The following is an 18,384-nucleotide window of genomic DNA, read 5'->3' as shown; positions in this document are numbered from 1 at the left end:
GACATTTACAATGATGATGACAGCATTTCTTTACTTCTCTATTTGTACTGTTTTTTTTTTTTTTTTGGGTATGTGTATGTGTGTGTGTGTGTGTGTGTGTGTCACTGTGCCTGTGTCTGTGAGTTGCGTGACAAGTTGTATGCAAAAGCCGGCAAAAGCTGATGTCATGCCAATAATAATCAGAGATTGCAATTTGCCAGGGCTAACATCTGTGTTGGCTATCTAAGTAATTACCTCACAAAACATACACACATACATATGTATATACAAAAATACACACATTCATATGCGTGAAGAGCAATTCAAAGATTGTTTAATAATATTGTCTGTTAAGCCTCTTAATTGCTTGGCCAATTGAATCATCATCATCACAAATTGAATCAAATCAATCAGTAAAATATTTCCTCAACAATTACAAATACTCGAAGCCTAGTGGCTTACCTTAGGAATTCAATTAAATTTTGACGAATGAAAGGCAATTGAACTAACTAAATACATAAGCATTTAAAGTTAATCTCTCTACCAATGAGCAAATAACAAAACCAACTGACAGCTGCTCTTTCTATCAATCAATCACTAGAACATCATTTTTAATATGTATTGTACCCTATAATCCGTTGAATTAATGGGTATATTCAAGCTAGATGTCTGATTTAAAAATTAACCCATTTAATAGACACTTTTAAGTAGTGTTAACCAATGAATCTGCAGGGTATGATAAAGTCGTTGCTTTAGGATATCTGCTCCGTTTTAGGGTTTCCCTATAAATCGAAAGACATTTCAGTATTTGGAAGTCAGTTCATTAACTAGTCGATAACATGAAGGTTTTACTCTATTTTGCTAGTGTCTTAATGCTTAGCGTAGTTTTGACAACTGCTCAGCAAGTTGTGCCTATTGGATTTTTGGCTACAAACAAGTCCTTGATGGAAAATGTATCATTGAGGCCAGGTGAAAATAATCCCTATTGCGTGTCCTCATTGTGCCCACGAGGCAAACGACATGTGGCTTGCGAAAAGTCTTTTAATGTGTGTATGGAATGTCTCTCTTATAAAGATTGGCTAATTAGATCAGCCGTTTTTGATTTTTTTTTTCGTTTTGATAGAATTATCATAGAAGTTGTATGCATGAGCCACAATTTGTCAACCTCACCGGACATGTGGATAAGATACTTAAATATCACAATGATTGGCGCCATGGCTTGGCAAATGGCAACAATGTTTCATTACCGCGAGCCGCTCGCATGGTTGTGATGCACTGGAGCGATGAACTGGCCACTGTGGCCAGCTATAATGTGCGCATGTGTCAGGCGAAGCACGACGATTGCCGCAACACGCACAACTTCACCCACTCTGGCCAGAATATCATTGTGTTCAACATGACGCGACTGGTGCAGGATGAGCTGCTCGAGAGCCTGTATCCGGAGCTCCTTAGCATTGGTGTGCGCAATTGGTGGAGTGAGCATAACAACATGACCAAAACGGATGTTGAGCTCTATCCATGCGACAAGAAGAGGCAACAGTGAGTGGGAATGGGTGATATGGAATCAAGTTGACTGTGCCCCTTCTTTTGCCTCCAACAGATACTACCGACACTTTGCGGTCATGGCACTTGAGAGTAATTCCCATGTGGGTTGTGCGGCTGTCCGTTATGTGATCAAGGATGTGACCTATTTCAAAGTGACCTGCAACTATGCCAAGGATACGGTGTGCGGCCAGCCGATCTATAGCTTCCGCACAGTCGGCTGCCTAACCGGTGTAAATGCCAAATACAAATCGCTCTGCTCTGAAAAGGAAGTGTTTGCCTAAACTATAGAATTAATGCTCTGAATATTTTTATGCCAATTCAATGAAGGATGGACATGGGCATGGGCATGGCCATGGGCCTGGTCTTATGACCCATTCAAAGCGCTCACAATAAATATTCCGCATAATAAAAGAGGCGTCCTGCGATGCCGTTGTTGTTGGTAAATGCAATCATTACGCATGCAAAATTCAAATGGTTCGCCATCAAAATGGAATTTCTGCCAATTTCCTGTTTCGGAACCCAAAAAGCCCGCGGGGCCTGGTTTGTTGTTGTGGGTGGGGCGTGCTATGCCAGGGCGTTGATGGTGGTTGACCCTGGCCAGGGCGTTCTGATAGTAGCGGGAATTCTCAATGTGTTATATTTGTAGCTATATATGCGAGAGCAATTACCTGGACAAAGGCATGAGGATATGAGCAGGACACACAGCGACACAAAGAAATATCCTGCGGACATGTGTGGCAGCACATTTTTTAACGATATGAGAAACGAACGTGCCTAGTTTTAGAGAAACATATTGTTGAACTATATATTGGTACTAATGTATTTTACCATTTTGGTCACGACAAGTCTTAATAAGCTGGGCGTGTCTGAATCTCGTTAATGGATATATCATTTCATTTAATTGCAACTAAGCTTTATGTTTTTTTAATTGGTCTTTAAGGTCACCAACGATTGAAGTGAATGAGTGAGTGAAGGATTTCAATAGGAATTCTATTGAAAATGTATTGCCACCAGGATGAAGCCCCAATGGGGCGAGCAATTGCAAAGCTGCTGCTGCACACAATCACAGGTGCCATGAGAGAAAACTAACTACAATTGACCGCACTCCGCACACAACGCATCCGTCGCTGGGGGCGAAAAGAAACCCAACAAACACCTGTTTTCACCCCCTCTCTCTCTCTCTCTCTATTGTCACATGGGGCTGCATTTATGTTGGTTACAAGATTTTAAAGCTTAGCAGAGTAAGCCAAAATATTTTGAAAAGACAAGTTGATACACTTGGGTGAATTCGTTCTTTTGTCAAAGTTACTTTCAGATATTTTTGAAACATATAGTAAGTTTCTAAAAGACATATGCGGATCTGGGACTATAAAATGGGACAAAATTTGCGCTTTAAAGTATGCAATACGCTGCAAATGGTAGCCGAAGATTGGTGTCTGTTTTTCCGATCTTAAGGACCTCGTAGCCTTCTACAAAGAATGCCCAGAATCTACTGCATAATCCATAGTTTCATGTTTCCTTCTGGAGTTGTAGTCCTTTAAAGGTGTTAGGTTCTTTGAAGCGTCGTACAAGTTGTTAGCCATTCTGCCTGTAGCCGACGAACAGTGGGGACTTTTGTAGTTTTACATTGCAAAAATCGTAGCTTTTAAACCGATAGAGCGATTTAAAAGTTTTTAAATATCATTTGATAATTCCTTATGCTTCTGTAATATTCATGTGGTGCTGTAATATTCAGCAGAAAATAAGAAAATATTTCCAAGCATGTTTTTTCTTTACAAATGGAATGAAAACCGTTTGTTTTTTTCAATCACGATTGGAATTTTTACTGCTTTAAACGACTATGCAACATCTTTCAATGTTTTAATTCAATTTTCTAACATAATTACAAAAAATTAAAAAAACAATTTTTGAAAATTGAAATGTCCCTCGCAGGACTATGGGGATGCCCTTGCTATGGATAATTTTCCTTGATTAGATGAATCCTCGGATGTCACCTTTGTCCTGATCCTTTATTGGTCGCACAAAATATACATCATTTTTCCTGCGACAGGAGCTGAAAACGAAAAAATCATTTTTCCATGCCATATTTCCGCAGGACATTGCACGGTTTTGGCAGGACTTCTTTTTTTTGGATCCCACAGAATCGAGACTATGGATCAGCATCTTTATAACGTAGCCATTTCTTTGATTACATGCTTTTCTGAGGCTTCAAGTGTGCTAAATCTTAATACACAATGTTGTTGGCCCCACATTGGTATGCCATGAAATTAACTCTACTATATTTCAGAGATTAAAGAGTGTAACTGTTACACTATAGAAAAGTTAAAGAATTTGCTCGGGTTTATAAAATTTTGTGACACTGATTAACTAATTGAGGCAAGTTATTGAATGGCTATTTGAGCTGCTGCTCCGTCTTGTTGAAAATTAATTAATATATTAGCTAATAAGTACACTGATTCTCGTGACACCACAATCTACCCTACATTGCTTATTTAACTGACACCATGCTGCTGTTCATTAGCGAGTTGACTCTTGCACTTTGCAATATTGCGCCCCTCCGCCTCTGTGTCCTCTGTAACCTGTTGGCATCGTCGGTATTCATTGCATCGTCATTGCTGTCTAATAAAGCCACCTAATAAGCCAATCCGATTAGCACTCTCTTTTTCTCTTCTATCTATGGCTTTCTCGTTAGCATTTCCATTTCATTATTTTATGCGACTTCATTTGATTGAAATGCATGAGATTGCGAGATGAAAGGCAAAGCCCGGCGAGTGAAAAATGGCAACTGGTTTTCAGCGATATAGAGAGTGAGAGAGATAGAGAGTGCCAGATAGTGAGAGACTGAGAGTTTAAGTGACTTTTAAAACCAAAACCAAAAAGCAGTTTGGATTATATTTAAACGGACTAGATTCAAAAATTCTCTTTCCCCACTCTTACTCCATCACTGTCACTCTCACTCTCATTCTATCTTTCTCTCTGTGTTGGCTTTCTCGTTCTGCATTCGCATGTCTGACACCTGGCAAAAAACTAAAAGTCGCCACTTCCGCAGCCCATAAATTTGAAGCGTTGCTCGTTTTTAAGGTTTCCTGTAGCCGAAAAATGTAAAAAAAAATGGAGAAAAAAATGGAGAAAAAAATGCAACAAGCAAGCTAAATAAAAACAGCAGACTCTGTCGTTAGTTTGCGGCATGTTGTTCTTGTTTTTGTTGGAACATTTTCTTTTTCTCTAACATTGCATGCCAAATTGTTCATGTAGTTTTCCCGAGTTTGTTTCTACTCTATTCTCCCACTCACCTTTTTTTCTTTTATTCTATTTATGTATATGTGTGTGTTTGCCACAATTTGTTTTAGCTTTGGTTTACCGGTTTGCTTTCGGTATTAAGCACTTCAAGTTAAAGCTGTGTGTGTGTTTGTGTGTTTGTAGAGTATTTTTGCAACAATTTATCAAAATTTATGGTCATCTACGAATGCTCATCCCTCCATCTCTCTCTTCCTCTCTCATACCGCAATTTCTTTAACCCCATACCCCTCTTACATACATACATAAATATCTATTATAGCTTTGCACTCGTGATGCAAGTGAAGATTTACGAGTCTTGTAGGAAAGCTTTTGATAATGGCGCTCTGGCGTGCAAGCGTTTTAGATGCACTTTCTATTCAATGTTAAAGCGACTGGGAGTGGAAATGGGAACGAATCACTGACTAAAAGAAATATATAGCAGGAATACCTAGAGAGGGAGTGGGATAGAGCATGAAAGAGAAAGAGCAACAGAAACAGAGAGCGAGAGAGTCTGTCAACAAATCTCTAGCTATCCCATTCTTTTTGCCTGCCAAAGTCATTATCATTGTTAGCACGTAAACCTTCTGGTTTCTATGTATGTTAAATATGTGTGTGCATGTCTGTTAGTGTGCTGTGTGTGTGTGTGTGCGTGTAAGGTCGCGGTTGTCTTTGCATTTTGTCTTTGACCCACACACATAGAAAATACATGGCCGGGCTTATCACTTTCAAGTTTATTTCACATGAATCCCCAAAAATTTTGGTTCGCTCAAAAGAAAGATCTATGTGTTATCAGCTTTTCTTAAAAGTGTAGAACCATTAGACAAAATTTATGCATTTGGAAAGTCTCCGAGTACTACACAACATCTTTTTAAAATGGGCTGAGAGCTGAGAAAAGAACTGAATATGTTTCGTCGTCGATGCCGATTTACAGAACCAACTATTATAATTTATTGAACTGTATTTTATTGTTAGAAAGTAAACGAGTACAGTTGTTTTAATTTGTTTGAAGTTTCGAGAACTTGGGGTTGCTCTCTTTGTAGTCGCTGGCACTTCATTGGTGGCCTTCGTCATTATGATTTGCTATTTGAGGCTTAAAAGTGTGGGTCTATTTTTTGGTATGGAAAACCACCATCACTCTATCGTGGCAATACAATTTACACATCACATAATAAGCCTTTGAGATATTCACAAAGAAAAAGTTCCGATGATAAAATTATTCTTTATAGTGATCACATATTTCTTATAAAAAAGCAATTAAGCCAGTTTTTCTCCTTGCAGATTCTAAGCCAGATTATCGCCCTTTAAAATCAAACTAAACCTTTTAAGCAAACTAAATAACTCAGTGGTTAAAACAATGATAAAGAATGCAGTTTATGCTACTTGAAGTATTTAATGAATATATAAGTACAAGTCTTCTTGATCTTTCCTCAGCTGCCTTATTACTAAAGTTGCATTCAATATTCAATGACTTTGCTCGCCAGCGAAGAGTAAAGTAAGGTAAGTCTGTCATATTAGACATATTTCAATTGAGGCAAATCTAAAATTCATAAAGGAATTGAGATTTCTAACACCGGCCCTGTGCATACGGCTCTCTATGGGCTAAGTATCTATGCCAAGCCAAAATGCCACATTACCATCAACCTTAACTACCCTGTAAGAAAGTATATACCTACATATATTTTACATACATACATTAAGGAGTATTTGAATTCAGTTTTTGGCTGCGTCTTTAATTTGAAATTCATTTAGTGTTCTTTTTTTCGCATTAACATTAGCATTTCCAATTGAAATGATCTGACTTTATCTTACGATATCATTGCTTTAGCTTATCTATGCATCTAAATTGTATTTAGGGCATTTCCTTAGTCATACTATATAAGTATATTGGCTGTCATGTATCATGGGCACTCGCTTGGAGTCTCCCTTTTTTTATGACTTCAGCTTGGCCATAATGGCACACGGTTTACGTTTATTAGCATACTTCTCAGCGCATTGGCTATGGCTCAAGGTGCGTTTAATGGCGGGGCATCCTATGCCTGTGCTTGAATGTACATATGTATGTGTATGCGCGCGCCTTAGGGCACTTTATGACTTCATTAGGAAGCCATTTACGAGTATGTGTTTCTGATGTTCACTTTTGCCCGCTTTATGGTCGGTCGGCAGGTCGGTTGGTGGGTCGGTAAATCGGTGGCCCGTGGCATTGAAAGCCCATTGATTTGACATGAAAACAAAAGGTGGCAATGGCAACGGCAACGGCAACGGCAACAGCAACGGCGGCAAACCTCAATGAATGATGAGTGAAAGCGAGCCAAAAGCAAAAATCTAATGAAATTTATGCAGGCGCTGCATTGCGGCTAAACATGAAAGCCATCGAGAAGAACAAGAACACAGGAGTTGAAGGGAGCTCTCCTTCTGAAAAAACTCTCCACATGCGGTGGCAACTTTTACCTAACGTTGGCCGCAATTTCAAACACAAGTAAAGTCTTTGTGTGTGTGTGTGGAGTGTGTTCGGGACGACCTAGTTGCCTGCCATGGCTTTCACTTTAGACCAGAATCCGGGCTTTACTCGTGTTTTTTATGAACACTTTGGGAACGCCTTTGTCTCGGCTGCTAGTTAAAACTGCATCGATTGCCAGCAGCAGCACTCTATCTGCAAGAATCCCAACCAACCTACCTACCTAGCAGGCCTCCATTTGGTTTGGGGCCATGAGGAAGTAACAGTTTAGCGCTTAAACATGCCCAAGTTGAGTTCACCTTAAGTGCACAACTAATATACTTATTAAATTTTATGTGTTTTGTTTTTTTTTGGTGGTCGAAAGTGTAGGTATCGACATTCCTTAGATCCTAGTTTAGTACTTACCTAGAATTTGAATCGGCTAACTGTTAGCCACATGGCCAAGCAGTTATAAATGTTGTCTATAAATGTCCTTCGAATGCTTACGCTTAGCTCTTTTTATACAGTTTAAATCTTTAACGAAACTAAATTTGTGCATATGCTACAAATAAAAATTAACAAACGGCTTGCCTCAAATGCTTTGGCGGTGTGAAAGTGGAAATAAAGATGGAGACGGGCTTTTGGATTTAAAATACTGGATTGGGGGGTTTTTGTTGGTCTTAGGTGTCAGTCGGTTGCCAACAGGAAGGAAGCTTTTTAAATGCCAAATGATAAATGCATTTTTAATGGAGCGCTCGAGACGCAAAAGAGAGCAGTCCCTGTCTGAGTTTAACAAACAACTTCCTTGGTTCTTACTCGCTCTCTCGCTCTCTCTTTCTCTGTCTGGCTTTGCTGAAGGATGGAAAATGGAAAATGAAGCTGCTGCTGCGTTAACGACAAGCGCGAGAAACTGAGCTGAGTGCTTCTCATTCTGTCTTCGGTACCAGTCCCTACTCTGTTACCCTTCACTATTTCTGGCATGCTGCTGCTACCTAAGGGCTTATGGTTTAACAGATGATTAAGCTAATGTTTCACTCTTTTTTTGTTGTTGCTGGTGTGTTCTCTCTGTTTTTTGTGAGTTGCGCGTTTAATTTTAAACAGTAGCCGAATTCTTCGTTGATTCAATTAACAAACAAATTGCTTTTGCCCTAATGATAAGCAAATGGTCGACACGTGTTTTAATAATAAATTGCCATTAACCTTTCTTTCTCTTCCTTTGGCCTTTTTCTCTCCCTTGCTCTCTCTTTCTTCCTGTAGACTTCCTGTTACTTCCTTGTACTTTGTGTTTACTCTCGTTTTTGGTTTTTTTTTTTCTGTATGTGTGCGTGTGGGGAGTAATAGTTCAACGATTGTTGTTTGAGCCCTTTATTTGTGTGTGCAATCAGCGCCTAATGCATTATGCTCTGTACAATCCAATGGCCATTTTGTTTCAATTTAATCAATATTCCAAACACAAACGAACGATATTCACTGTTCACAGGCATTTAATAAAAAAAGGGAGAGCGCCCAGCTAAGCTAGGCCAGACCCAGAAACAGCACCAACTGAAATACCAAAAAACAGAAAAACCAAGTTTCGGTTCAAAAATTGTGGCTAAACAAAAACTAAAGCATAGACAGATGAAGAGGGCAGGAGTCAGACAGAAGGAGGAGAATGTTAGTTGAATGTGCGCGCCTAAAAGCATGCCATACAAATTGAAAATAAATGCTAGTGAAACAAAAACGCCCCGCTGACCATTTTAATTTAGTAAGTTTTGATGATGCAAAAAAGAATACATATATACACTCTCACACACACACACACACACACGCAATTTGTATAAAATTTACACACAAAAAACAAAAAACTTTCAAAACAGCACCGGATAAAACTTAATATAGTGAGAGAGAGAGAGAGAGAGAGGTAGGAGAGGTAGAGATGGAGAAAGCAAACGAGCTGCCCGATGAATTTGAGAAATGAAAATGAAAAATTGCTGCCTGTGGTTTAATGCGTATATATAGATATTTCTCCTTCCCTTTCCCTCTCTTTTCCTGTGTGTGGCTTTATTGAGGTGTGATAGTGGAGCGTTAGATAGTTATTGATATTGTGTGGCCAAGAGCACGGTAACCTGGAGGCAAGCAACAGCAATCAATTCATAATGTTAGCCAAAGGAGCACACAAAACCAACCGACCAAGTGAAAGCACGACTAGAGGAGAAGTGGAGACGAAGAGGCAGGGAATTGAGTGGCGGTTGAAAATTTATGAGCAGCTGGCAGCTATAATGGTAAGAGTAGCCAATACAAGAGCAATGTCATTAACTTGAAACAAGCGCCAAAGTGAAAATGAGCCGAAGTATGAAATAATACAGAAATGAAGAGAGGAGATACTAAAGCAAAAATCACTAAATATTGACATGATAATAATAAGTACATATAAAATATAAAGACAAAGAAAATTGTGTGAATTGCATGGCTTAATTTTAGTGAATCGATGTTTTCTCTAAATGAAACATAACATCTAATCTATCTTTACTTAATTCAAATTGTTGTCGGATTTTATTGATAAATAGATTCAGTTTATAAATCAAATCTTAGGCTCAGATAATTGAAGAAAAAATAATCTAAATTTATTGCCAAAAAACATTGCTCAGCCATTCCGATCAAGAATTAAATCTGTCTACACAACGTGAACTATTCAAGCAACCCACTTTTAGAATTATATTCTTTGTGCGCTCTTTTTTCTCCTTTTTAAAGTGGGTATATTAATTTTGTTCAAAAAAGTGCAACGCATAGAAAGGAGCATCGAAGTCTGGGTCAGTGCAAATTACACCCTTAAAGCTACAGCTCTGAAGCCGCATCGGACTACTATATCATATAATTCCCATGAGAGCGATTATTAGAAAAATAATTTTATTATTAACTATTGCAAATAATGTTTTATAAGTCTGGTAATCTTAATCAAATTCTTGCTTGATTTTCATTTTGCTTTGACGTTTGTAGGAAAGAGTAACCGAAAAACTTGACAGAGTATACAAACTTCAGCAAGGTTGAAGTAAGCCCGGCCCTCTGGTTTTTGTTTGCCTTTTGCTTTTGCCATTTTGTAATTTTAACTAGTTCTGCCTTACTTTTGCTTCTATTTAGTTATTGCCCATTTTGCTTTCACTTGCAAAAAAAGTGTATTAAAATCGAGTTATATAGCCATCAGCCATTGTCCTTTTGTCATAGAATAAAACAAAACAAAAACGCAAAAAAAAAGGGAATAAAATGTAAAAGGAAACGAAAGCGAATTGCAATATTAAAATTGTCATTTTAGTGGAAATGAAATCAGGGAAATAGTTGTCGTCAATGGGACTAGTACAGCATATTAAACCAAAAACCATATTGACCATGTCGTTCACACCTTTTTCTGTACAGTATAAGATATATACACATAACAATAGCAACAATGGGACTCACAATGAATTCAACTCACATAAAAGAGCCCAGTCACAGGCCCAATTGGGCCAAAATTGCCAGATACTATACATATGCACGTGGACTAAATAGTCTCCTTTTCTAGTAACCATTCTACTTATTCTCATGCCATTGTTTCATTCTCCTGACACACATAAACAATGGGTCCAGACAGAGAGACCAAGTTAAAGACAATGGGTGAAAAAATGCCTCGAAATGCCACGCGGCGGCTAATGTTGTACTTTCTATTCGTTCTTGCAACGATGCGGCAAGTTTTCGAAATGGCTGCTGCTGCAGTTCATCGTAACTGTATGCTCCGCCATGTCCCCCATATCCATAGATACACAGACAATGCACTCAGAGCAATAAGGAAATGGGTGACGAGAACCACGACGACGAGGACGACGATGACTACTAAGGCAACATGGATGACGATTGTGTCCTATATTTAGCCAGTGCCACGCCTTTTATCCCTGACTGAGTTGGCCATTGTTTATGCCACGCGCGTTGATTCAATAAATTTTCTTCGTTCTCTACATGGCACGTGTGTTTTTCTCAATGCAAGTTTTATTTGTGCAGCCCAACAGTGTGAGAATAACAAACAACGCAACGAAATTCAGATGCACTACCTTTTTAGTGCAGAATACACTAAAAATCTGAGAAAACTACCTTTTCGTTTTACATTCTTTGCCTGATATTCTTTCTTTTAATATTTGTCGTCTTTGATTTAAAAGAAGTGAATACAATTCTAAATTAGATTTCGATTGGAAGTCATTTTAATAAACTGAAAACGAATTTTATTTATAGTTTAGCATTTCATTCTAAATCTGAAAATAATTAATGAAAATAAGTTATTGTCCTTGGATTTATTGGGCATAAGACTTTTATTTTTATAGTTTACACGCAAATATATAGTAGGACTTTGCGTTTAGATAAGATCAATTTATATGTATAAACTATTAAGGGCTTTACTCAGAAAGAATATGGGGACAACTATAATGGATTTTCAATTTTGCATATGCCTCCCCGAATTACAGGTAATAATAATTATTTTTTATTACAAAAATCATTAGTAGAAAAACGTTTTGAACGCAATCCGAGAAATACATATTTATGATTAATATGCAAAAAATTTAAAATAACAAAGAAAATAATAAATAAATTTAAAAATTACCATTATTTTTATTTTTTTTTTATTATTAGTTGCGATTTTGTTCAAATAAATCTAAATAACTTATTGTATTTGATTAAAATTATGAAAGTTAGAATGTTAGAAATATTATTCAATTAAACTTATAACAATTACGATCCCAGGTTTTAATCAAATATTTCATTTTATACACAAATGAGTTGGTAAATTTACATTTGGTTAGAGTCGAGCAAGATTTGAAAAATTGGAATTTTAAGATTATTTATTTATGCTATTTAAATTTGTAAAAAGTGCATCTTGGCTACGTGTTGACAATGTTGAGCAGCTTTTTTTGCAAGGAAGTTAGACCTAGGATAAGATTCGCTGCCACTGGATTTCTTTTATTGCTACACCCTAAAAAATACACACGGAGATAGAGAGGGGTACGAAAAGGAGGAAAAGCCGAAGGAAAATATTATGCAGGGGGGAAAAGAAATGAGGTTAACGCGTGCACTTAACGGCAACTCGAGCGCCCCCAGCACGAGGACAACATTATAAATCCTTGGCAGGCATTTGCAAGTGGCATTCCTACTGCCACCCCTCGCACAACCCAACCCATTCCATCCCTTTCAGTTTACAGGCATTCCCCTCCTGCACCTAAGCTTACTGCCAAACTGTAAACTGTTATTTTTCCTCATTTTTCGTTCTTGTTTTTGTTGTTTTTCGTTTTTTTTTTTTCATTTTTTTTTTGGGGTGATTTGGGGATGTGTTTAGCAGAGAAAACTCAATTTGTTCAGTTTTTAATGAGCAACTGCTGCAAGCACATGGAAGTCGAATGAGTCCTCAACCCAATTTGCATTAGGTAAGCGGTTATGGCCGTGACAGGACAGGACTACAACTAGGAGTCAATGCAACCGGTTCCAGTTGTAAAGCGCCCTAGCTATAGCTTCGGTTGTGTCAGTCGATGGGAGTATGGATGGTCGACTCAAAGGAATTTGCCTCGTTGTCTTTCATGTCATTTATTACCGACATCCTCTTGGCCCCCTGTTCTTCTTCCCTCGTTGCCCCCTCTGGGTTCGCCTTGTTGCCTTCCGTTTCATTCAATCGTTAGACATTTCCGTTGCGCTGTCCCTTTTTAGTGCGACGCTTGGCTTGTCCTTTGTGTATATATTGTCCTGTCCTGAGTTGTCCCGTCCCGTCCTGTCTCTGGTCTCTCTCACCCTCACTCACTCCCTCTCTCTATCTCTCTCTCTCTCTTGTTCTCTTTACTATGCTCTGCTGTGTTGTTTGTGTAATCGCATAAAGATGGCTCAATAACAAACATGCGGAATGAGAAGGCGCTTGAGGGAGGTGGGAACCGAAGCTGGTGGTATTGGGGATGGGTCCTTTGGGCTGTGCCAGCAATTTGTGGGTCAAATTGAATTTGTATTGTGCCGAGCAGCGCAAAATTGATTGAAACATTTGCGTGAATTTATGTCCTTGAAATGATTGGCCACATCTTTGAGCCTCATCGTGCCACCATCTTCTGTCCATGACTCTCTCTCTCTCTCCCTTTTTCTGTCTCTGACCACTGGCCAGTTCAGCCCAATGCCCAAATCTTTGCATTATTTATGGGATTAGTGGCCTCAGACCATTGGAAACATTAGGCCACGTGCCTTGCCTTGCCTTTTCTTGCTTTCGGTTTGGCCTCAACTTGTTTGGCCTGAAAACTGATTAGGTTCAATGAAATTTTCTTTTTTCCTTTTTTTTTTTTGGGTGTAGCCAGCTTTTGCCGGCCGGCTTCATCAATTTTTCATGCAACTTGCGGCAGCAAATAAAACAAACTTGCACTTTAATATGCGCCATGAGCTGACCTTGAGTGGAAATTTTGCTCACACCCACACGTTCACATGCTTTGAAAATTGACAGACAGCGGCAACAAGTTGTTGTACATACATATTACATTTATATATGTATATATATGTATATGTGTATGTTTGTTTGAAAATCTGGGCAGCAGTAAGGTAACAAAATGTCTGTTACTTACACCAGTCAACATAGTAAGTATAAGCAGGGCCATATCCTTGAGTCTAAGGGAACGATTTCAGTGGTGTAAAACTATGCAGTTTCTATTAATATTTGTTGTACAAGGGAGAAACTAATAAGCCCTGACCTTCGAACCGGTAGAAGCTCATACATTGCCAACAGTTGAAAGTGGTTAAAACTTTGAGAATTCTAATATTAAGATATATGGTGGCAATCTCGTTTCCGAATCATGCTGCCTACTGTTGGACTCGTCGCTTAATGAAGGCAATGTCATGCCTCAGCATACTTTTTATATACATATTTTAATTTTTGAAATTATGCTTTTGGCATTTTTGCACATTTTTTTTTTCTCTCTTCTGCTCTGTTTTTTTTTTGTGCGCTCAGCCGACACGCGTTTGCCATGTAATAGTTTAATTTCTTTAAGTGCTCAACATGGCGTATGCGTAATGGGCAAAATACATACACATGTATATATGTTTATGAACAAACATATATAGAAAGGTATTATATATATATCTATTTGGAATGGTGTCATGAAACTGCATGAAACACACACACACACGCACACACAAAGAAGGCTGCAACAAAATTTCAATTACAAAATGTCAGACAAGCCGCAGATAGCGGCAACTGTAGCAGCAGCATCAGTTTGGTTGCTGTCTTATCATGATGTTTGTTTCTCTATGCATGAGTTTAGCTATTAGTGTGTGTGTGTGTGCGTATGTGTGTTATCATTGGCATTGTAAAACAAGTCACTTAACACACACACACACACACACGAAAGAAGTTAAATTTGATGCTTTTGTTGTCAGTTGTAAAACAATGGCCTGAATTGTATGTATCTTGTATCTTTTTGTTGGGGCAAGTCAATTGTTTTCCATGTGTCTGTTTCTATCTCTATCTTTCTCTCTGGGTGTGTGTGTGTGTGTTATCTGAGCACATTTGCCCGAGGCACGCCCTCTGCTTGTTCTAAGTGTCATTCTCATTGTTGGTGTTGGCTCTGTTGTTGCTTTTGGTTTTGCTTTCGCTTTTGTTGCTGTTGTCACTTGTCTGCCTATTGCGCACTGATTGTTTGCATAAATTAACATAATTAACCAAGGCTAAGAAAGATGAGACTGCAAATGAGATACAATCAAGCGGCATTTTGGCTTCACTTGTATTTCACTTCGTCTTGTTCCAAAGTTTTCTTGAATGTACCAAATGTAGGAAGGTATATGTTTGCCATCATTATCATCATCTGGTGCAACATTTTTGTCGCGCAACCTTAGCACGTGTTTTCACTCAAAAGAAAAGAGAACACGAAAGAAATAAAAAGGAAAGAAAATAGGGATAAAAGAAATGGAAAAGATGAAGTAACGCTAAAAGAAAGAATTTCTCTACAGAAACAGAAAACAACAAAAAAAGGAAAACCCGAGCGTAGCAACAATGCAAAAGTAGAAAATAATGGAACAAGGCACAACCGGGCGTATACGGAATGTCGTTGCCAATGGCCAAGCGTTGTATGTATCCTCGTCCTCATCGTCGTCGTCATCGTCATCGTCATCGCTGTCGCCTTGTTAGCCTTTTGGCCGCCATTCATTTCCATTTTGTATGCGTTGCTGGTTGCCATTATTTGGCTTTAATTGCTGCATATGTATATGCCCTTTCTTTCTCCCTTTCCCTCTTTCTTCCACTCCCTTACCTTACCACATCTCCTTCGATCATTCCACCTTTGCTGCTACGTGTTTTAATTAAAACACAACACATAGAAAGAGAGAGAGAGGGAGAGAGAATGCGACGTAAGGACGACAGGTTGAAGTGATAAGTTTGGCAGGCATTAAATTTCATAAGGCTCACTCAAATGCGAATTCAGGATTTTTGAGACTTTACCTTGCTTTTTCCCATTCTCTCTCTCTCTCTCTCTCTCTCTCTCCCACATTTTTTGTGTCACAATTAAAGCAAATTAAGTGTAAATATTATTACATTTATTACGTGCGCCAATCAAAAAGCAACTTGTAAAATGTCACAAAACGAATAACTGAATATCGGCCAAGTTATTTTATTTTCTTCTTTAACTGCTATTTATGCGCACATGAAAAGCAGAGCTCGAGCTTGAATGAAGCAGAATGGGGGAACTGGCATACGTAATTAGCTTAGCTCCTGCCTACCAAATATGAGCAATAAATAAATTAACATAAAACAAACACAAATTAATGAATGAATAAATGATTGGCAAGACAGGCCAATGGTAACTGGAGTAGCAGCTGGCCAGGCAAGCAGCAGAACCTTCAACACAGTCAAGCAGCTAGAGCAGAGTAGACCAGAACTGAGTTGTGGTAAGGCAGGGCAAAGGCGTGGCCATAAATAATTTCCAGGCAAACATAAAAATGGCAACTGTCGATCAACGTCAATTAGTTGCCAAATAGGCCAACTCAGGGAAACTTCCCATCATCATCATTTCTTTCTTTTCTTGGTGGAGAGAGGAAAATAAAAATGAATAGAAAGAAGAAGAAAATCCCAGTTTGCTTCAATTTATGGGCATATGTAGTTAGGTTACACACTTAAAGAACATACACACAAGGATATAACAAGTGCCGAATATACTTCATGAGTCAAATGTGAATTATATCATCATTATATTATCCATCAATCAATTTATAATTGCGCATAAAATTATGAAAAATAAACAAAGCTGAGTTTTTTATTGATTTTCATAGAATTAACATTTAATTTGTAGCATTTCCGTTTGTTCCTTGTAATTGAGAATTTAGCATACCCTTAAAATTAGAGAAATAGAAAGAGAGAGAGAGAGAGAGAGAGAGAGAGAGAGAGAGGGAGAGAGAGGGAGACAACATGTTATGTCATTTAAAATAAATTCGCTGTGAAATGTAATCAAAAGTGAACAAATTAAGTTTCTTTTTTCGTCCTCATGAGCCTCAGCTCATCAAGCTCTTTGATGATAAATGGCAATTTCTTTCAATAACTTTAATGTCGTATGCCCTTGATCTATAAATTTCAATTAAAATACAATTTATGCATTTAACAAATGTATTCACATTATTCATTTAAATGCCACAATACGAAACAGAAAGCATTTTCCCCGCATTAAATCATAAATAAAACTTATTTTCTTCAACGGAAATAATTAACACAAAAAGCGAGAGATATACAAAGATAGAGCGAAAGGAAATTATCATTGTAAGCAGGTTTGTTCTTTTTGGCACAACGAAAAGATGCTTTCCCATAAATATTAAGTATGACAATGATGATAATATATAAATATATATTGCTATATTAATTATAACTCTAGAACCAGTTTCCTTTATTGTATATGATATGAACAAGAAGACTTAGCTTCGTAGTTTGATCAGGGAAATAAAAATAACCTTTGTGAGTAAGAAAAGTAAGTTTTTCTCTTGCCATTGAGATAGAAATTTGTCGTTTTGTCTAGGCCTATGAGTTTTTAGGTCGGCCCTCGCTTGCTTTCATTGCATAAAGGTGAATGAAATATTTCAGTCAATATTTGAAAGGCAATGAGAAATCGCAGTCAAATGGATACAGGGGGAATGGAGAACAAAAACTGTCACTGGCATCTGTTGTTCAATTTGCAAAGCAATTGTAAATTGTTACTCATATTTTATAAATACATATACATACACACAATTAAATGTGTGTGTGTGTGTGTAACTAGAGCTTTCCTCAATTGCTCATTGCAGCGGAAAGTGGACACTCATTAATGGGCCATCCACTCATAATAGCAATGCAGCTGTCCAGCTTGTCCAAGTGAATGTGTATAATTAAAGTAATTTAATTTATTATTTGCCATTGATCAGCAAACTGGCTGGGCATAAATCAAATGCGTTGACATTTTATTTCTTTTGTTTTTTTTTTTGGGTTTTCTGCTTTTTATTATTTAAATGCTGACAGGAAAGATTTTTAGAGCATAACGTCGAGTACTTTGCAATTTCAAGGATTAATCGTCAACAATTGGGGGAGACAAAAATGATTTAATTGTAATCAAATGTCGAATCAATGATGGCGAATCTGAATATTACTCATACGACATGTGCCCAAAGGCAAATAAATAGAAACAAATGGCATAAATATTAATAAAGTACAATCAATGATATTGCCTATGAGATCTGAATACTAATTAATTTTTAAGTATTTTTGAATTTTAATCGGAATTTAATGTTATCACTCATTCGAACCGTGGGACGTAAATCAATAATTGACTGCTTTATTTGTAAATAAAGGTGCGAAATTGCTAAGCCAATAAATCAAATATTCTATAACTAAAACGTTAAGATTTGTCTATTAGGCCTATAACGAATTTGAATTATAAAATGAAGAGAAAATTATATACTCCTTCGAAAGAGATTGCATTCGTTTAACTTTATTCATACGCCATGTGTAAAGAGTCAAAGTTACGAAAGTGTATGCCTAATTCGCTATAGTTGTGCTCAAATGGCTTACTCAATTTCTCATTAATTCATTTATCGTTCTTTATCCGATTAATTACACCCTCTACACTTATATACATGTGAGTGTGTGTGTGTGTGTCTGTCTATGGGTGTACATGTGT

At 37.7% G+C, this 18,384-nt stretch overlaps 1 protein-coding gene across 1 annotated transcript; it reads left to right on the top strand.

The window, feature by feature from the left end:
- Positions 1-812: 812 nt before the first annotated feature.
- On the top strand, positions 813-1,959 carry LOC6646482 (antigen 5 like allergen Cul n 1). The gene is made up of 3 exons (XM_023178097.2): positions 813-1,025; positions 1,103-1,518; positions 1,580-1,959. Exons 1-3 carry the CDS (start codon positions 819-821, stop codon positions 1,803-1,805), a joined length of 849 nt encoding a protein of 282 aa, XP_023033865.2. The 5' UTR covers positions 813-818; the 3' UTR covers positions 1,806-1,959.
- Positions 1,960-18,384: the final 16,425 nt, after the last annotated feature.

Source organism: Drosophila willistoni (assembly GCF_018902025.1).
Source record: "Drosophila willistoni isolate 14030-0811.24 chromosome XR unlocalized genomic scaffold, UCI_dwil_1.1 Seg143, whole genome shotgun sequence".
NCBI classification, from domain to species: Eukaryota; Metazoa; Arthropoda; class Insecta; order Diptera; family Drosophilidae; genus Drosophila; species Drosophila willistoni.
The sequence above is the reverse complement of the archived record's forward strand: the minus strand, read 5'-3'. Positions and strand labels throughout refer to the sequence as shown.

Bases quoted from the DNA above. Each gene is read 5' to 3' on its own strand.
- LOC6646482 (XM_023178097.2), top strand. From the start codon at position 819: ATGAAGGTTTTACTCTATTTTGCTAGTGTCTTAATGCTTAGCGTAGTT. The intron at 1,026-1,102 runs GTGTGTATGGAA...TCGTTTTGATAG, and splicing joins CTTGCGAAAAGTCTTTTAAT to AATTATCATAGAAGTTGTAT. The intron at 1,519-1,579 runs GTGAGTGGGAAT...TGCCTCCAACAG, and splicing joins TGCGACAAGAAGAGGCAACA to ATACTACCGACACTTTGCGG.